The 19,681-nt window shown below is 42.4% G+C and overlaps 1 protein-coding gene across 1 annotated transcript; it reads left to right on the forward strand.

Annotated features, from left to right (window-relative positions):
* Positions 1 to 1,273: 1,273 nt before the first annotated feature.
* Positions 1,274 to 14,628, forward strand: PERP (PERP, TP53 apoptosis effector). The gene is made up of 3 exons (XM_006884949.1): positions 1,274 to 1,532; positions 13,152 to 13,292; positions 14,402 to 14,628. The coding sequence occupies exons 1-3, from the start codon at positions 1,319 to 1,321 to the stop codon at positions 14,626 to 14,628; spliced, it is 582 nt and encodes a 193-aa protein (XP_006885011.1). The 5' UTR covers positions 1,274 to 1,318.
* The last annotated feature ends 5,053 nt before the right edge of the window (positions 14,629 to 19,681 follow it).

Here is a 19,681-nt window from a genome sequence, read left to right on the forward strand (position 1 = left end):
TTGATGAGGTAAGATGTGACTGTCTGAGAGATGTTGCCTAGAGCACCCTGGAGTCTGAGATTGAGAACGTGTTTCTCCCAGTTTCATCCTATGCTGCCTCTTCGCCCTTGCACCCTCGTACCCACAAAGCCCAAGGCCTGGTGAACTGAAGCACGACCAGGGCACTGGATGCAGGGTGTCAGGTGCTGATTATATGTTGTCAAGTTATCTGGTTTTCTCCAGAGAAATCTCAAAACAGTAAAATGAAGAAAGGACACGGTGGTAACTAGGTGGAGGTCTGTGATAGGCAATGGACTGGGCTGAAAACCATCTAGGGAAGGCACAGGAAATGGTGCCGAGACTGAAGTACGTCTTCAATGACATTAAACGTATTCATTCACCGAATGTTTATGCAGCGCCTCTTAGGACCCAGGCACTGTGCTAGATGCGAGGACACATAAAGAAATAAAACAGTCTCTGCTGTCAAGAGTTTGTAACCGAACTGGAAAGACAGGAATGCAAACAGATAAGAGTATGAAGTGAGCAACAGGGCAAAGTACAAAGGTGGCAAGCAGGAGGAAGTGATCACCTCCGCCTGGGCAGCTCAGGGACACATTTCTGGGTCTGTCCGGATGTCCGCTTCAAACCCTGAAACGGGGTTCAGCAAGTATCCACAGGTACAATCTGAACAAGCAGCGCAAACTCTGTGTCGCTCAAACGCGTTAGTGTTGAAAAGCTGACCACTATCCGACCTAGGAACAAAGGCCTGGTGACACGCTTTCAAAATGCTCAGGGCAGTGTAATCCCTGTGGATTACAGCATAGGGACAGCAAGTATCCAGAGCCCATTGAAAGCTAACATTTGACCTGTGTCGTAAAGTATCACATTATAGATGAAAATGTAAATAAACAAAAACACAGAGAAGAAAAATATTTGTTGTGAGAAGGTCAAGTAAGAGGGGCCAGAAGCCGTTGGAAAACGCAAGGCGTTCACTTCTGTTCCCTCCTTCCAGGCCGCGCTGGGAGGCAGCCAGGGACCTCGGTGCCTTGGCCTGGGCGCAGGGTGCCGGGTGGAGTGCACCCCGGTAGTGGTAGCGGCCCTCCTCCCCGGCCTGCTCCGCCCCTGCGCGCTCCCAGCCGGACGGGCAGGTCGGGGCGGTCCTCTGAGTCACCAGAATCTAGGTGGGGCCCCATCCGCGCCCCCGCGCCCAGCGGCCCCAGCGTCGTCGGGGAGCCGCCTCCCCGCGCCCTCGGCCCTTTTGTCCCGGTGCCCGCGCTCGCCGGCCACTCTGCGCCCGCGCCGTGCCCCGCGCTCCTCCGCTCCGCGCCCCGCCGTCGAGATGCTGCGCTGCGGCCTGGCCTGCGAGCGCTGCAGGTGGATCCTGCCCCTGCTCCTGCTCAGCGCCATCGCCTTCGACATCGTAGCGCTGTCTGGCCGCGGCTGGCTGCAGTCCAGCGACCACACGCAGACGGCCTCGCTGTGGTGGCAGTGTCCCAGCGAGGGCGGCGGCACCGGGTCCCCCGAGCAGGGCTGCGAAACCCTCATGCAGTATGGTGAGTGCCCGCCCGCCGCCAGGAGCCTCGGCTGGCCTGGCCGCCGCCCCACCCCACCCCTACCCAGGGCGCGCGGGCAGTGGATCCAGTGTTAGGACGCTAACCTGCAAGTCAGGGGTTTGAATCCACCAACCAACCAGTCCGCGGGGGCTATGGTAATCGGCTTCTGTAAGATTGGAAGAGCCTCGAAGATCCTATGAGGCAGTTCTCCCTTGCCTGGAGGGTCGGTGTGAGTCGCAAGAGATATGGTGTAAAAATAAAAAGTTGCCAGAATTTCCAATTTTGGACAGCTCAATAGTAGAAGCATCAGGCTCTGGTTCAAACTATGTGTTTCCGTGTGGTTTGCAGATCAGATGCAAATGATGCAAAAAAAAAAAAAAGTTTGTTGTTGCAGTGTGCCGTCCAGCTGTGTACAGCTGACCCTCCACCGGGTTTTCAGAGGCAGTAAATTGCATCCAAAGTTTGCCAAGTTTCTTCTGAGGAGCAACTGGCGGAATCAAACCACATCTTTTGAGATTGCAGTGCAACTTCTTCCCTTCCTCCTACTGAAAAGTGTAGATGAGTATAAATATATAAGCGAAGTATATTTTGTTTTGTTGTTTGTAAACCTACAGAGATTTCTTCCCAACCCTTTTCCCTTTTCTTCTGGCTATTCCTGTGATTAAAATAGAAGAAAAGGGAGGGAGAACTTCCTTAATATCAGTTTATTCTTTTTAACTTGTAAAAAGAAACTTCCTGCTCATTTAAACCATTAGCAGTTACGGATTTCAATGGCACTTGACTGTTTTACCCCTCAGGCTGATTGATGTTAGCTCCTGTTTTATGGGGTGTCCTTTTAATCTACATCTGCCGCGTACAAAAATATTTCTTTTAATGGGAAGTTTAGAGACACGTCTCTGTTCTGTCTCCGTGGAATGAAGCTGGTGATTAAGGTGTTGCTGTTGAATGTTTTTACATTACGGAGGCAGCTGGACTTGGTAAAAGACATGTCAGAGGTGTGTGTTCTCTGGAAAGACGTTTCTGGTTCCCATGGGCTAGTACTTCCTGTTTGGTGCTTTCATATGGAGAATGGCTTGCATCTTATTGTGATTTTCAGTGTATCTGAAAATATTGGGGAGAAAATGTTGGGGTGAAAGGCATATAGATAGGAGTATAATAAAATATTTGAAAACCAAATACTGCTGAATTGGGCCTTACCAACTGTATTTAATAGGATCAAACAAAGATGCAGTCCTGGTAGTGAAAGTGCTTGATTGCTACCTAAATGTTGCTGATTCATATCCACCTAGGGGCCCCTGGGAAGAAAGGCTAGACAATTTCCTATTGTAAGGATTCCTGCCAGGAATACCAAGGGGTATTCTAGTCTGTCACATGACTCAGAATCTGTAACAAATAAAGCAAGCTGCCTTGCTATGACCGTTGACTGGATTCTTTTCCACACATCCGAACAGATCTTTTGAACCAAATGTGTGTATTTATGGGTCTGGGGCTCTGCACTAGGGGCTCGGGCTCTGTCTTATCAGCTCTGGGATTGTTAGTTAAGTGCCTGGGATACAATTTCCCCTCAAAGTCAGCCTGGTGCTCATTATGCAAGTCATAATACAAAGACGTCACAGAATACTGTTTTCCTTAAAGTTTTGTTTCTCCTTTCTTAAAACTGACAAAGACTCAAGGTCTACCAGGATTTGTATCTTTCCAGAGGTTTTGAGTGTTGAAAGGGAAGGCATCTCTTTGACATAAGACTCTAACTCCTAGTAAAAATTCTGTTTCAGACTCAGAGTCACTCTTAGGGGACTTAAAAGCTCTATCTTTCCTTTTTACATGGACTTTGATAATATCTCACTTGGAAGGCAAATATAGACACCAAGAGCATATTCATCAGTCTTTTCTCCAGAAAGGGAGGAGGTTAACCTGCTGCTAGAAGAGTTGGAATCAGCAGTGTTTGTTGCTAGGACAAGATGGGGCCTGCAGGGTTCTTGCTGGGACCACAGCCCTCTTGTGAAACAGTCACAATGTCATATTTATTTTCTTGACTTGCAGGATGAGCTCACCTTTCTAGGGTGTGGCTGGTTCCACCTCAGGCTGACTGGTATTGCTTTGTATATGGAAGGCTTTTGTTTCTTAGTCTGTTAAATCATGTTATTAGATGAGTGTCCAAAGCCTTTCCTTTCGTAAGGAAAAGGTTGATCCAGGGCATAGCTTATGTCTGATAAGAAATGTGGTCTGGGGACAAGCTTGCTTGGATTATTTTATGATGCAACCAGATGATTTTCATAAATGGTTGGCAGTTTTCACATCTCAATGTAGTTCTTCCTGTTAAGTTTTACAGAGATTATATGGTGCTGTTAATAATTTATTAAAAGAACAGGGCCTTGCCCAAGCCCTAGTAGTTATGAGTCTAGGACCTGCCATACTATGAGTTACCCGTGGGGAGAAGACAATAAATGTATGAAGCCACCAGGAGAGGTCGAGTATTGAATGTCTATAATGTACCGTCATGAATTTTCTTTCTCCAAATGCATCAGGGGCATATTTTAAGGATTAGCTGAGGCAGATTTCAACTCCCAGACAAGTTCTATCTTGTCAGGGTGGAGACTAATGAAGAGGAGTTTGAAGCACTCCTTTTACATCTGAGAAGAAAGTGTAAAGTCCTGTATCCTGGTTGAAGAGTGCTTGACTTGAACATTAACTTGGAAGTGCTGAGTCTCACTTTTACACCGTTTTGAATCCTGTTGAGCACAGTGAAGAGCTCCCCCACCCTCACCTTTCCAAGTCTAAGCCATCAGGATTGTAGTTGTTATGTGCCGTCGAGTCGCTTGCGACTCATAGTGACCCTATGTATAAGATCCCTAAATTATGCTCTATCCTGTGCCAGCCTCACCGTCTCCGACACTCACTCCCATAACCCCAGTCACAGAATCGATCCATCTCATCGAGATGTCTTCATCTCGAGGGTCTTCCTCTCCTGCACCGTCCCTCCACTCTCTGTATGAAATATTTTTAGGTCCTTTAACCCAGTGATTCTTACATATACAGAACATGAGAAAATGAAATTTGAAATCAAGAGGCTAAACTACAGTAGGCTAAGTTAAATTTAAAAGAGTTTGTTGTGAGATTATGCTCTTCTGCCTTTTTAGGGGTTAGTAAAGTATTAAAATATTCTTATTTTTGTAAAATTGGGCTTTTAGTAGGTAGGTCATGTTTCCTTTGTGTATGTGAATGTTAATGCTCTTACACAGCAAAGTTAAGAAGTCGGCCAGTGTTAATTGGTTTTAATCAAGAATAAGTTTGGTCTGGCCATATGTGTTGAGCCGGATAATGACACCCCCCCACCCCCTCCACCAATGGAGGGCCGGCTGTGACTCAGTTTTGCCTGGTTTTATCTCCATCTAACCACAGTCTCTTTTTGTTGACTTAGCTTATCTTCTCCATGATCAAAGATGCAGACTCACAGACTACTAGGATTAGAAGGAACCTAGTGCCTCTTCTTCCCTTTAACACTTAGGACCGAGGAGCTTCCTGTCACTTGACAACCCAATTCTGTTCCCTAGATCATAGACCACCTGGGCTGACATGGTTCTCCTGTGAGGTCTGCTTTCTAGCCTTTTCCTCCTGTCTCCAGACTTTCAAACATTTGAGGGTAGATCACTGCTAGTAACTTGATCGTCAGGGTAAAGTTGTGTTTCCCTGTCTTCTTGTGTCAGACAGACCTCCTACTTGCTAATTAAATATGATGCTTTAAAAGAAGATGTTCCATTGTTGTAGCCACTGTATCGTGTCAGTAAGGGTCTTCCTCTGCTTTATTGAGCAAGCTATCGTTCTGCAAGGTTGTTGCTGTTAGGTGCTGTCGAGTCAAATAAGACTCATAGCACCACTATGAATAACCATCCTGAAATCTGACCAGTCCTGTGTCATCCCATCATCTCTGAGACACTAGAGCCCATTGCTAAAGTCACGGTATCAATATATCTCGTTGTGTGTGTGTGTGTGGGGGGGGGTGTCTTCTCTTTCGCCTACCCTCCATCTTTCCAATCAAGATGTCCCAAGAAAGAGGTCATGTAGCAAGAATTGCTGAAAACATGCAGTATTGTTCATGTGAAAAATTTTCAAGGCAAATTTGTTATCCTTACAGCTACAAACACGAGAGAGAGAGAGAGAGAGAGAGAGAGAGAGAGAGAGAGGAGAGGGAAGAGAGAGAGAGAGAGGGAGAAAAGGGAATAGTTATCTTCTGGCTCAATTTCAGGGGAAATCATCAGGCATGTGAAGAATCTCACACCAGCTGTGGAATGCTCTCCCATTTGTCTCACAGTTAAATCTGTTCCTTTACTGGTTTATAAAAGGAGGCTACAGAGTAGTTTTTTTCCTAGGCAGACCTTTTTGAGGCCTGATATTTTTGTGGACCTCTGTAATTTTGCTGCACAAAGTGCTATGGAGCACCTGTACGTGGGAGCTTATGGTAGAGTTGGCCTCATTCGATTCATTATTCCCAGTCTGATATTAATTTCACCTTCCCCCTCTTTTCAGTTGACTTTACTGTTCTTGTCTTAGAATACCTTGTAAAATTGGGCTTTTATGTAATGCAGACTTTAGAAATGAAATTGTAGTGTTTTCTCTCATAGATAAAAGTACTTAAACGCACTTTCTAGGAAAAACTCTTAAGTGTCCTTAGTAACTGGGTTCTTGATGTAATGTTGATTCTTTGTAAGGGATAGCAAAATTTGATAAACATTGCTCATAGAAATGGATCTTAATCTTATTTAAAAGTGAATTTTATAATCCTTTTTTTATTTGATGATATTCATTTTTCCAAGTATTACGTAGCAAATTAACTTAGTACATAATAGCTTACATTCACAGACTTCCAAGCTGTTCTTTCTATTAAAGAAACAAAAATTATACTCCTGCCTAGAAGCACAGTTATCTGTTTACTTGGATGCTTTTGTTGTTTCAGTAAAAATGTAGAAAGGGTTTTAAATCTTATATATAAACAATAATGAGGAACAGACTTGTTTCAGAAGAGTCAAAGGTTAAGTCTGCCTTTCAAAGAACTGAAGGGCCACCTTTTGAATTTTGGAAAGAATTTTTAAAAATTGATGGAATTGATAAATATGTTGTGATGGTGGTATGTGCCACAGAGTCAGAATCAGCTCAGAGCTGACCCTCTAGCAAGTTTTCTGATGCTGTAAATCTCATGGGAGGCGACTGCCCATCTTTATCCCTCAGAATGGTTGGTGGATTTGAACCACCAGCCTTTGGCTTGGCAGTGAAACTCCTTACCTACTAAGTCACCAGAGCTGTGGAAATACAAATAGTTCCTGGAAATGTTGGGAAAATTTGTAGATGTTACAGGCTAATTCTCAGAGTTACTTTGACAAAAGACACTTAGAATACAGACTTATTTCAGCTTTTCAAACTGTATATGATGGAGAATAGCCATGTCCTGCCAGACTCCTGTTCTCCTCAGACAGAATATTGATCTGTATATTGTATCTGGTTGGTACACGTCCTTATTTTAAGGCTGAACTGTCAATGCCAGGAGAAGGTGGGGTGCCCTGTTTGCAAAGGACATGTCGTCTCAAACCATCAAAATCTTTAAAGCAATGCCAAGATTTCCGCCTTCAAGGAGAGTTGGGTGATGTATTGTGGGTGTTTCTATTCTGTAAAGAACAGGTTTTACATGTTCCTTCTACTTCCAAGGCAGCCTTTCCCAAGACAAAATGTCCTTTAGCTTTCCATTTTAACTTGCTTTAACATAACATTTTTCCCTATTGTCCAATCACATGTTTATAATTTTTTAAATGTTATTTTACTAGTTTTAAATGAACATTTACAGAGATTTTGGATTTCCATTCATTCAGTGTTGCACTTTTTTTTAGCTGCCTTGATTCAACACCAGTTTTGAATGTTTTATGAATGTCTGTTTATGTTCAACTGTTGTCTCTAAGTTAGAGGAACTGGTTCGTACTTTGATAGCATTCCCTCAAGTACCTGAAACTAAGCATACGCCTTATGGTTGTTAGGTGTCATGTAGTCAGTTCTGACTCAGCCTCAGTCTGCAACGAAACACAACACTGCCTGGTCCTACGCCAGCTCCACAGTCACCACCACTGTCAGAGGCCATTGTCGTAACCACTGTGTCATCTTACCAAGGGTCTTCCTGTCAGGTACTCACAGTATCCCTATGAACAGCCATCCTGAAACCACCCCTCCTGTGCCACCCTCATCATCTCTGAGGCACGAGAGCTCCTTGCTGAAGTCACAGCGTCAATCCATCTCATTGGGGGTCTTCTCCTTCACTGACTCTCCACTTTTCTAAGCGTGATGGCCTTTACCAAGGAATAGCCTCGCCTAGCTACATGTCCAAAGTATAAAAGATGAAGCTTCATCATCCTTGCCTCCAACGAGCACTCTGGCTGCACCTTTTTCAGGACATACTATTTGTTCTTTTGGCAGTTCGTGGGATATTTAGTACTTCTCTTCAACACCACAGTCAAAGGCATCAATAATTCTTTTGTCATCCATATTCATTGTTCAGCTATCTGAAGCATAGCAGATGATTTGAGAAGACCTTGGCCTGAATCAGGCGCACCTTAGTCTTCAAACAGGCATCATTGCTCTTCAGCATTTTGGAGAGATCCCTAACAGCAGAATTGCCCATTGCTCTGCAGGATAGCCCTTCCCACTAACATGACCAAAGAACATGAGATGAAGTTTCACCACCATCCTTTACAAGGAGCAGCCTGGCAATATTTCTTTCAAAACAGATTTTTTGTTGTTGTTATTCTTTGGAAAAATCCCTGGGATACTTCAGTGTTCTTTGCCCACACCACAATTATACTGCAATTCTAATGTCAGAAGAAGTTCTAATAGCAAGAATCTATTTCTTTGTATTAAGCTATGAGGTGAATTGATTCAGTGACAGGGATAATCGGGATGGGAGTGTCGGAGACAGTGCGATTGGCACAGGACAGAGCAGAGTTTAGGGCTGTTGTACACAGGGTCGCTATGAGTCGCAAGCGACTCAATGGCATATAACAACAACACAACAACTTTTACAACAACATAATACATTATACATTATTGAATTAAATGCTCTTGAAACTTTGATCTGTGACTGTGTAAGTTAGGTTATGGAAATATGTTCTTTGTCAGCATTGTTTTTCTGTTTTTACTGGAAGCTCCCATTTGAGTTTCCGTTGCAGTGTATTATGATGACTGTATGCATTCGCCTCCAAGCATGTGCAGGCCTGCTGCTTTTTGTTATGTAGTTTGAAGTTTGTGAACTCAGCTTGAAAGGAAACCCACGTTTTGGCTTATCTGAATTTGAGGATTGCATTAACATCAGTTGTTTTACAGAAATCTATAGGAGTAAGACTTTTAGCAGTAGGTCACATGCTGAGAGGCAGCAATACTAATAAGACTATTTCCTAGAAGATTAATCAGCTATTTTATATATTTCAAAGTTTTCACATCAACAAAAACAACACAACTCATTGCCACTGAGTCCCCCGCAGTCCTTCATGAATCCAGAGAGAAATCAGAAGGACCAGGAGGAGGAGCTCCGTGGTTATCAACAGTAGATGGAGATATAAAAATTCACTGGAAAAAGTCAGGACGATCTTTTCATTACAGGTAGAGAGGAAAAGCATAAAGTAAAAATGAGACTTTGAGGTGCAGAATACATGGAGGGCTTTTTGTGTTGAAGGTGGAGAGTTCTTAGCAGGGCTCATTTCCACAGAGAATCGCATCTCACAATAGTCTTGTCCTGTGGGCATTTTTAGCCTTGCTTCCCAGATGAGCAGATGTGAGAGATGTGGTTAGGTAAGTGATAGAGGGGGGTTGTAAACTGAAGCTCGCCTGACCGTAAAGCCTGTGGTCTGTCTATTATCTCCTATCTCTGCATTACTTCGGTCTAGAATGAAAACAAACAAAAAAGCTTCTTGCCCTCAAGTTGATGCTGACTTCTGGCAAACTTACTGGGTACGGAGTACAGCATCCCATTGTTTTCCGTGGCTGCAGTCTCAAGGAACTAGGTGACCAGGGCTTCTGTGGCTGCACTGTGTGGATTCAAATTGCCAGGCTTTTGATCAGCAGGCAAGTGCAGAGCACCCAGGGACCAGATCTAGAATGAAAATGAGGCTTAGTCTTTTCAGCTGTGCTGTGTTACAGGCACGGGAGTGAAAAACAAGGCACAAGTCCACCTGACTCTCCTTTTCAAATGCAGCAAAGAATAATAGATAAGGTTACTTAACCTATTTTAGGTTCTGAATTCAGACAGGCTGGAGATCAAGCTGTTTATCCCACTTACTAGGAGAGTAACTCTGAGCAAGTTACTGCTTGTGCTCTGAAAGCCTCAGCGTGCCTTCAGGTTTAAAAAAAAATACTCAACACAAACTCATTGTCGTAGAATCACAACTTGCTCATAGCTGACCTTCCAGTGAGTTTTCTGAGGCTGTAAATGACACGGAAGGGGATTGCTCAACTCTCTACTGCAGAGCTGCTGGTGGATTCGAACCTCCAGAGAAGCATCTCCTTTGGATTACAGTGCAACTCCCTACAGATGATACTAGAGGGGATAATAGGTAGTTTAAAGGGTGATTGTGACTATTAAGTGAGTTAATGCCTGCAAAGTTCTTAGCCTAGTGCTGGTACCTACCTAGTAACTTCTCTTTAAATGTTGATGGATCTGTGGCGTTATGATTATCATAAGAGTCTGGAATGAAGATTACAGAGTGGAGTATACTTGGGGTGGGAGTGGGGGAGTGCTGGGGGATTGTATACTATTGAAGGGATTTTTCTTTTACTTTTTCAAAGAGAAGAGCGAACTGGGGGTGGAGGGGTGGGCGGGAAGAAAAGTGCAACAGTGAATGAATGGAAATGCAAAATCTCTGTAAATGTTCATTGAAATTAGTAAAAAAAATGTTAATGGATCTGTAAAGGAGTCTGTGTTAGAAGAGATTGTAAAGGTCAGCATAGACTGAAGAAGAATAATTACTGACTAAAATTGCTAGTACGTATATCATGGAAGTCCCAGAAACTTAACAATGTTCGTACACAATCTGTTCCTAGACCAAGAAGCTGTCCTCTGAACGGAACAGGGGAACACTGCATGGTTTAAAATCAGGAATGGTGTGCATCAAGTTTGTATTCTCCTATACTTATCCAGTCTTTATACTGAGCAAGAAATTCATGAAGCTGGACTCTGCAGAAGAAGGCAGCATCAGGATCCAAGGAAGATACATAAAAATACTTGCTTTATGAAGATGACACAACCTTGCTTGTTGAAGGTAAGGAGGACTTGACATGCTTGCTGCAAAATATCAAGGATGGCAACCCTCAATATGAATTACATCTCAACATCAAGAAAACACAGGTCCTTACGACGGGGCCAATAGACAACATCATGATAGATGGAGAAAGGATTGAAGTGGTCAGTGATTTAATCTCACTTGATCAACAGTCAGCACCCTTTGTACCAGCAGTGAAGAAATCAGGAGCCACACTGCTTTGGGGCAAGGTCCACCGACAGGGATCTCTCGAAAATACTGAAGAATGATGTCAGTTTGCAGACAAAAGTGCACCCTGATTCAGGCCATGGCGTTTTCAATCACTTGCTGTGCATCTGAGAACTGGGCAATAAATAAGGATGACAGAAGAAGAATTGATGCTTTTGAGTTGTGGTGTTGGAGAAGAGCACTGAACATCCCACAGACTGCCCAAAGAACAAACAGGAAGTGCATCCAGAGTGCTCCTTGGAGGCAAAGATGATAAAAAGCTTCATTTCAGGTGCTTTGGGCATGTTGGTAGGAAAAGAACACTATGCTTGGAAAGGGGTGGGTCAGTGAAATAGAGGAAGACAACCGCCTCTCCCAAAGAGATGGATTGACACAGTGACTGCAGCAATTGGTTCAAGTGTGTCAGAGATGATGAGGATGGCACAGGATAAGACAGGGTTAGGTCTCTTGTTCATAGGGTTGCTATGAGTTGTACTCAACTTGATGACTAGGTCTTCCAAACTGAGTCTCAATTTCAAACTTGCTCTGATTCATTTAAGTTGCAGTATCAATAAGATGTCTGAATACTTCAGAAATTAAAAGACACACTTTTAGAAAGCCTATTTACTGGAAAAACTTATTTATTCTCAGACTACATATAATTTTTACCATTAAATTGTTTTGTCTAACAGTTCTGCATAGTTGTAGATAGGTAATTTCAGGGCTGACCTTTGCATGGAACTAACTATGGGTATTGTCTCTTCAGGGAATGCCCAATTCCATGTACATTCTGAGTCCTTTATGTTTTTGTTTGGTTTTTTAAAGGAAAATCACTTTTCCTTTTGTGTATTATTTTCCTTTTACTCACTCATTGCCACTGAGTCAGAACTGACTCATAGTTGACCCTCCAGCAGGTTTTCAGAGGCTATAAATTGCATGAAAGGAGATTGTCCATCTTTCTCCCTCAGTGCAACTGGTGGATTTGAACTTCCTGGCTTTGGATTGGCAGCACAACTCTTTACCCACTTGGCCACTAGAACTCCAAATATGTTAAGTGTCCAAGCCCCACGAACCTCCTGGTCCCCGCAGAGCCTCATTCTCTGGTTCCCTCTTCCCATCCTCCTGGCTTCATTCATCTTCCCAGCAGCGATACAGTCACCAGCCTTTCACTCACAGCCCTGCTGGGCTGGCTTCTCTGCTCCTGTTCTGGGTGCGAGTGGCACTGACAGGGGAGGGTCAACTGAGAACTTCTGGCACCAGGCAGTGGCTGCATGTGATCAGGAAGCTGGTGCAGTGGCGCAGTGGTAGCCGGCTTTGACATTGCTCCTTGTTGCCTGTTCAGTGCCTGCAACTACCTCTCCTTACAGCTCTGTCCACCATACACCCGTCCTTCCCCTAACTCACATGAGCAAAGACCTTAGTCCAGCTGTTAGCTCAGCCTGCATCTGGCCTAACTCGACTCCTGTGTCCAGTTAATACAGCTCTTGGGCGTTTTCCAGTGGGATCCTATAAGGTTTTAAAGTAATAAGGTCAAGTTTCACATCCTATTCACAGAACATACCATGAGCATTAACTGACATGTACCTGAAGCAAAAATCCTTTTAAACTGATTTTTTAAAACTCCCTTCCGAAGAGACTGCAATTTAGATTGTTGTTCTTGTTAAGTGCCTTCGAGTCATAGTCTACTTGTAGCAACCCTATAAACGAAAGACCTGAATACTTGTATAACTTTCATCGTTTCTCCAAATTTATAGAGTTCCCAGAGGCAAGCTATTTTGGAAGTTGATGCCACTCCTCTACCAAATTATATGGTACTAAATAATGTGGTTTACTAATGTAAGAGCCAAACTGTGGGACTTGGATGAATCTTTGAAATGTACCTGTATCCGTGGCAAAGTTATTGAATGAGAATCTTCATGTAAGAATTCAGACATTTGCTCCAAAACTGAGATAAAAGAATTGTTGAATATACTGATGCCCCGCTTAATAAATCGCTTATTCTTCAAGTATTTAAACATCTCCAGTAAGCCCTTTCACCTAAAAAGAAAAAAAGATGTTGCTATTTTGGTAAGTAATCTTACATTTGGCTCCTCTCTTACTAATGACTGTTTTTCGTTCATTGCAGCGTGGGGAAGAGCTGCAGCTGCCATGCTTTTATGTGGCTTCATCATCCTGGTCATCTGCTTTATCCTGTCCTTCTTTGCCCTCTGTGGACCCCAGATGCTCATCTTCCTGCGAGTGATTGGTGGACTCCTAGCCCTGGCCGGTAAGACTCTGTGTTAGGATTCTTCACTCAGACCCTCCATGGGCATCAGCGTAGTAGCTTTCAGTGAGCATTGCTTGTTGTTGTTGCTAGGTGCCCTTGTGTTAGCTCTGACCCATAGCAGTCCTGTGTATAAAAGAATAAAACACCGTCTAGTCTGGCCCCATCTTCCCAGCCACTCTAGTACTCAAGCTGTTAATTAGTGTAGCCACTCTGAGATCCTCTGACCCTCTGCTAAGCATGATGTCTTTCTCCAGGGACTGACCCCTCCTTATAACATGCTCAAAGTGTGTCAGATGAAGTCTTACCATTTGGGCATCTAAGGAGACTTCTGGCTGCACTCCTGCCAAGACGGATTCACCTGTTCCTTTAGTAGTCTATGATGGTGGTGGTTGTTGTTATGTGCTGTCGAGTCGCTCGTGACTCATAGTGACTCGTAAAAGAGCCCTAAACCCTGCTTTGTCCTGTGCCAACCTCACTGTCTCCAACACACCTACTCCCACTACCGCAATCACTGAATCGATCCATCTCATCAAGGATCTTCCTCTCTTGCGCTGTCCGTCCACCCTCCCAAATGCGATATTCCATATTCTTTGTCGACATCACAGTTTGAAGACATTGTTTGGATGGATTTAAAAGAGCCCTGGTGACATCGTGTATTATGTGTTTCTCTGCCAACTGAAAAGCTTAGTTGTTCTAATCCAACTCGTGCTCCGTGGGGGGAAAAGTGATGCGCAGTCACCTTCCTTAAAGATTTACAGTTTTGGAAGCAGCTTGGAGGGTTGTCATGAGTCAGAAGCAATCTGATTGAAGGAGGTTTCAGGACAGTATAATGGCTACAAACTAAAAGGTTGGTGGTTAAAATCTGCTAGTGTCTCCAAAGGTGAAAAGATCTAGACCAGCTTCTGTGAAGAAGCTTCTGTGGGAAAGCGTTTAGGGCAGTGCAACTCTATCTTACAAGTCTTCTGTGAATGAGAAGCAACTCAACAGCTCAGAAGGACATTTGGTGGATTGTAGTACCTGTTCTAAGTTGTTGGAGAGGGAATTTCTCTCTTGTTACTGTGTAGTCCTTCATTCATGGATTCATACTCTGAGCTTTTCCTCCCCTTTAGCCGTGTTCCAGATCATCTCTCTGGTGATTTACCCAGTGAAGTACACCCAGCAATTCAACCTACATGCTAACATTGCTGTCACCTACTACTATAACTGGGCCTATGGCTTCGGTTGGGCAGCCACAATCATCCTCATTGGCTGTGCCTTCTTCTTCTGCTGCCTTCCCAACTATGAAGACGACCTCCTGGGCAATGCCAAGCCCAGGTACTTCTACTCATCTGCCTAATGTGGTCCATGAGGTCAGTGGAGGACCTCTGCTGTGGAGAGAGATTCCAGACAAAGAAGAATTTGACTACATGTTCAACAGTTATAGCAAAGTATACCTACCTTGAAACTAGTCAAAAATATGCTCTAATAAAGTTGGAAGACTTCCATCTTTAAACTAATCACCTACTATATAAATATTGCCTTGTAACTATTCATAACATTTATATTGTATTTGTAAAATAATACAGATATATAATGTACCCATTTTTATAGTGAAAATGAGTAGGCTTCCAAGTTTTTAATAAATGGATGAATTTACTGTTTTTTTCCCCAGCTGAATGGACTAAATAAAGCCTATTAAGGGCTAAGGAGAAAGAGAGAGATTGGTTAAAATTGACAGTAGCCAAATATTAACAAGTAAATGTATATTTTTTTCAGCCTTTAGCTATTTAAAGAAGCAAAATAGTTTCCTAAATGTGTATCATTTGTAAGACTTTCTGATTAATATTTTGATTCATTGACTTTTTGCTAAACTTGACATTGACTTGATGTACGATATAGGAGAGTATTCTTTTACAGCCAAATCCTGTTGCAGAACTGAAACTTCCTTTGGGAGTAATATTTTAAGATGAGTTTTTCTCTTTTTAAAGTGGTTTTTAAGGTTGGGGCATGGGGAGATTCTTTATTAATAAACCTGTACTGTTTTGTGTCTGTATGTTTCAGCCCAGGGTAGACTGTATTGAAATATGGACTTGGTCTAATTCATTATGACTGATAAACAGGATTATGGTGCTTGGTGCAGAAAAACTGTGCAAAAGCATTGAAAAATTATAATGAAATCAGTCCAAGAAGAAACCACCTGGATTTTTCATCACCGTGTTAACTTGGCTGTAATCATACAAGACGTAATTTCTGACACATAACACCTGTAGACACAAACATCAATATAATAAAAGCCTGGTCGTCTTGGCAAACCAATCTAAAATTCTGTTGTGAAAACATGCAACAGGATAATTCAGGGGTGTATCATTTCTCTGAATGGCAAATATATGTCACTTTTATTGTTATTGGTCTTTTTTATAATTTGTATTACTGTATATCATAGAAACCAAGTTATTTTTATATCAAATTATTATTATTTTGGAAGTTGCAGAACAAGCCATTACAAATAGATTTCATTATGAATTTGCCCCTAATAAACCAGGTGTTATAAACTTGCTTCTGTTTGGTAGTTTTGTCTTTCCTTTTTTAATCTGGGAAGGGCACTTTTAAAATATGCCCTAACTGGGTCACATGAACATGAGGTAAAATGAAAAGTTGGTTTTACTCTGTCTTAATAGTCTTGTCCTTTTTCGATATCCAGTAACAAGTCTTGAATGAACATTAAGGAATTCTGTTGTCCACTCCCTGGCTTCTTCTTAGTGAATAATGCCACGTACAAACATCAAACGGTATCTATTTAGTGCTACCACTGCCACTAAAGGCAAATGGACGGAGTGGTTTAGGGGAGGTCCAGATACCTCAGGGGACATTTACGAGGCTGGTCAGAAGGCTCATCCATCCCTCTCTCCTCTGTCACAGCACAGCCTTGTCCTGGCGCTGGACTCCACTTTGTTCAGGTAGTGGGTGTGGTCATAATCTCTTTACTTCTTTTTTTCTCTGTTCACCTTCCTTCCCACTGGGACTTTTGCACCTTTGGTCTCCGGTTAATTCCTCTACAGTATGAAAATGTGAATATTCCTGAGTGATGAAGATGATTATCACATTCAGCTGCTTAACCAAAAAGTAGACATTTGATTCCATCTAGAGGCACCTTACAAGAAAGACTTGGTGATCTGAAAAATCAGTCAAGGGGCCATCGAAAAGTGTGAGGCACAGTTCTACCTGATACATATTAACTTGATGTGAATTGCATCCGTAAGGGAGTAGCTGGTGGCGTTGAACCACTTGCCTTTGGGATCTCTCTCTCTTAGTCTCTCTCTCTGTCTATCTTGATATATCTCAATCTATCTATATGTTTTTGTTGTTGTTGAGTGTCGAGTCGCAGGCGACTCATAGCGACCCTATGAAAGCGAGTCCTCAATGCTTGGGTGCCTTTCATCCTCTCTCCAGGTTCACAGGGTTTCCGGAGGGCATATGGTTCGAACTACCAGCTGCTCCACTGGAGAAGGATGGGAAATCCCCTCTCATGTGATTAACTGCTTCTGAAAACCTGCTGTAGGGTCAGCTGTGGTTTGGTTCCGACTTGACAAATTTTTCTCACGATATTATACTGTCAAGTATACAACTCATAGCTGACCCTCCAGTGGGTTTTCAGAGGCAGTAAATCCCACGGGAGAAGCCAAAGCATCATTGGTTTGATGGGAATGCCCAGCTCCTTTCAGCTTTGTCCAAGAGTAAACCCCTTTCATGAATCACGTCAGTTCTGAGAGATCCTGTATCATATTTGAAGCTGAAAATCTTTACGGGAGGGGATTGTCCATCTTTCTCTCTCAGGGCAGCTAGTGGATTTGAATTTTTGACCTTTAGATTAATAGTGCAACACATAACACACTAGACCACCACTTTTGTCCAAGTTTAAAGATCTACCCTGTTTGCTTTAGCTTCACTAGGACAAGAGAAATTTTGTTCAGTTGTCAACATTTAGCAACCCATGTGTGAATGGCAAATATATGTCAAATATAGTGTTCCCTGGGGTTACGGAAACCTGCTTAGCAGCTATATATGCTAACTGTCCTCCCATCCATGATGTCCTGTGTTAAAAAGGTACAGTCCAAAGAAATGGAAAAACAGGGAAACATTTGACTGGAACTGTCTGAAGAGAGACCATGTGTTAAGCTCGATTTCTCATGATACAACCGAGGCGGTTTTTAGCTCTGTAATTATGTTGGGTCCCCACCCTTTGCCCTTCCCTCTTGAATAAGCATTTCTAGGTTCCCAAGCAATTATCTCGTGCTCACGCAACAAGTAACCAGATATGCTAAGTGCCATTTATGGTTGGATGAAACAATGAACTAATATGTAAGTCTTTCAGTTGTGCTAACAGCTGTAGAGTATAATTATATTTAGCTTCAAAAACATATATTGCAGGAGTGATAATAAAATTTGTGAGGCTTCCTTTTTATAAAGGCACTGGGACAATGGGAGGATAGAGTCATGATTACTTAATTAGGTTGATTTTTACTGTGAACTCTCACTGGAAGACTTCCCTGCTAATATGATAAATGTCGGCGCTGAGGTAACTTATTTATGTCTCAGTTTTTTTGCTGGTGTGTGTGTGTGTGTGCTTGTGTTTTTGTTTTGTTTTGTTTGTTGTTAAATCATGTTCACAGAAATCTTGCATTGAATATTTAAAGCTATAAATATTTTTTTAAATAAAATTTGTATTGTATACTGGCTTACTTTTAAAGTTCAAATACATTGTTTTCACACCAGATCTTTCCCATTTCCTTTACCGACCCCTCCCTATACCTATCAAATTGTGTGGCCCTATGATTACCTCCCTGCCCATCTTCACCTCTCTGCTCCTACCTCCCCCTCACCTTGGATCCGTATACATGTTTTACTAGTCATCTATTTCTACAATAAAGATTTTATGGAGTATTTTTCCTGATGGTACTGAGTTAGTTCACTCACCATAATGCTCTCCAGACCTGCCCAAGTTAAGGAGTAATTTTCAAAATCAGTGTTTCTGCAGGCTGCATAGTATTCCGTTGTGTGAATGTACCATAATTTCTCAATATATTTGATTGTGGTTGGGCATTTGGGCTGTTTCTATGTTTTTAAGATGGTGAATAACGCTGCTATAACATTGGTGTACAAATCTCTGTGCCTCAGTTTTCCATTTCGTGGGGTATATTCCAAGCAGAGGAAGAGCTGGGTCCTATGGAATTTCTAGGTTCAGCATTTTGAGGAAATGACAAACTGCCTTCCAGAGTGGTTGTGCATTTTACAATCCCACCAACAATGTTTAAGAGTTCCTACCTTGCCACATCCTCTCCAACATTTATTACCTGCTACCCTATTAAACTTTGCCACTGTTGCTGGTATGAGATGGTATCTCATTATGGTTTTGATCTGTACCTCTCTTATTGCCAGTGATTTGGAGCATTTCTTCATGTGTCTGTTTGCCGTCCAAATTTCTTCCTCTGTGAAAAATCTTTCTATGTCTTTTTGCCCATTTTGTAATTGAATTAATTGGGTTATCAATCTTTTTCTTGTGGAGGCCCCTTAGGATTCTGTAAACTTATGATATGAAACCCTTGTCTGAAATGATATCACCAAATGTTTTTTTCCCCAATCAGTAGATTTTCTTTTCACTTTTTTTTGAAAATGCTTTTTGATGCACACAGGGATTTAATATTTAGAAGGTCCATTCATCAATTTTATCCTCTCCAGATCTAGCTGTATTTGGCAGTCTCTTTATGCCATAGACTAGGCCTTCTAAGCTTGATCTCAGTTTGTCTCTTATGACCTGTATAGTTTTGAGCTTTACTCCCAGGTCTCTGATCCACCTTGAGTTGATTTCTCTATATGGTATGAGATGTGGATCCCATTTCAGCTTTCTGCAGGTAGCAGTCCAGTTTTGCCAACACCATTTGTTGAAGAGGTTGTCATTTTCCCATTTGGTAGATTTATTTCCTTGTTGAATATCAGTTGGCCATAGATAGTTAGGTCCATTTCTGGGTTCTCAATTCTGTTCCATTCGTCTTTGTAGGCCTGTGTACCAGAATGATGCTGTTTTGGTTACTACTACTGTGTAGTAGATTTTGAGGTCAGGGAGTTGGTATGCCTCCCACTTCATTTTTGTTTTTCAGAAGTCCTTTGCATATTTGGGCACTCTTTCCTCTCCAAATAAACTTGACAATTCCCCTTTTGCTCTCCTTGAAAAATGAATTTGGTGTTTGTGTTGAAGTTGCACTTGAACATGTAGATTGCTTTTGGTAGGATTGTCATTTTCACGATATTGAGTCTTCCTATCCATGAACAGGGCACATTTTTCCATTTCTATTGGTCTTTTATTGTGTCTCACAGAAATGTTCTGTAGGAATTTTGGATAGGTGTTTTGTACC

This window comes from Elephantulus edwardii, unplaced genomic scaffold (genome assembly GCF_000299155.1).
Source record: "Elephantulus edwardii isolate Elephantulus edwardi_28Jun2011 unplaced genomic scaffold, EleEdw1.0 scaffold00039, whole genome shotgun sequence".
NCBI lineage: Eukaryota > Metazoa > Chordata > Mammalia > Macroscelidea > Macroscelididae > Elephantulus > Elephantulus edwardii.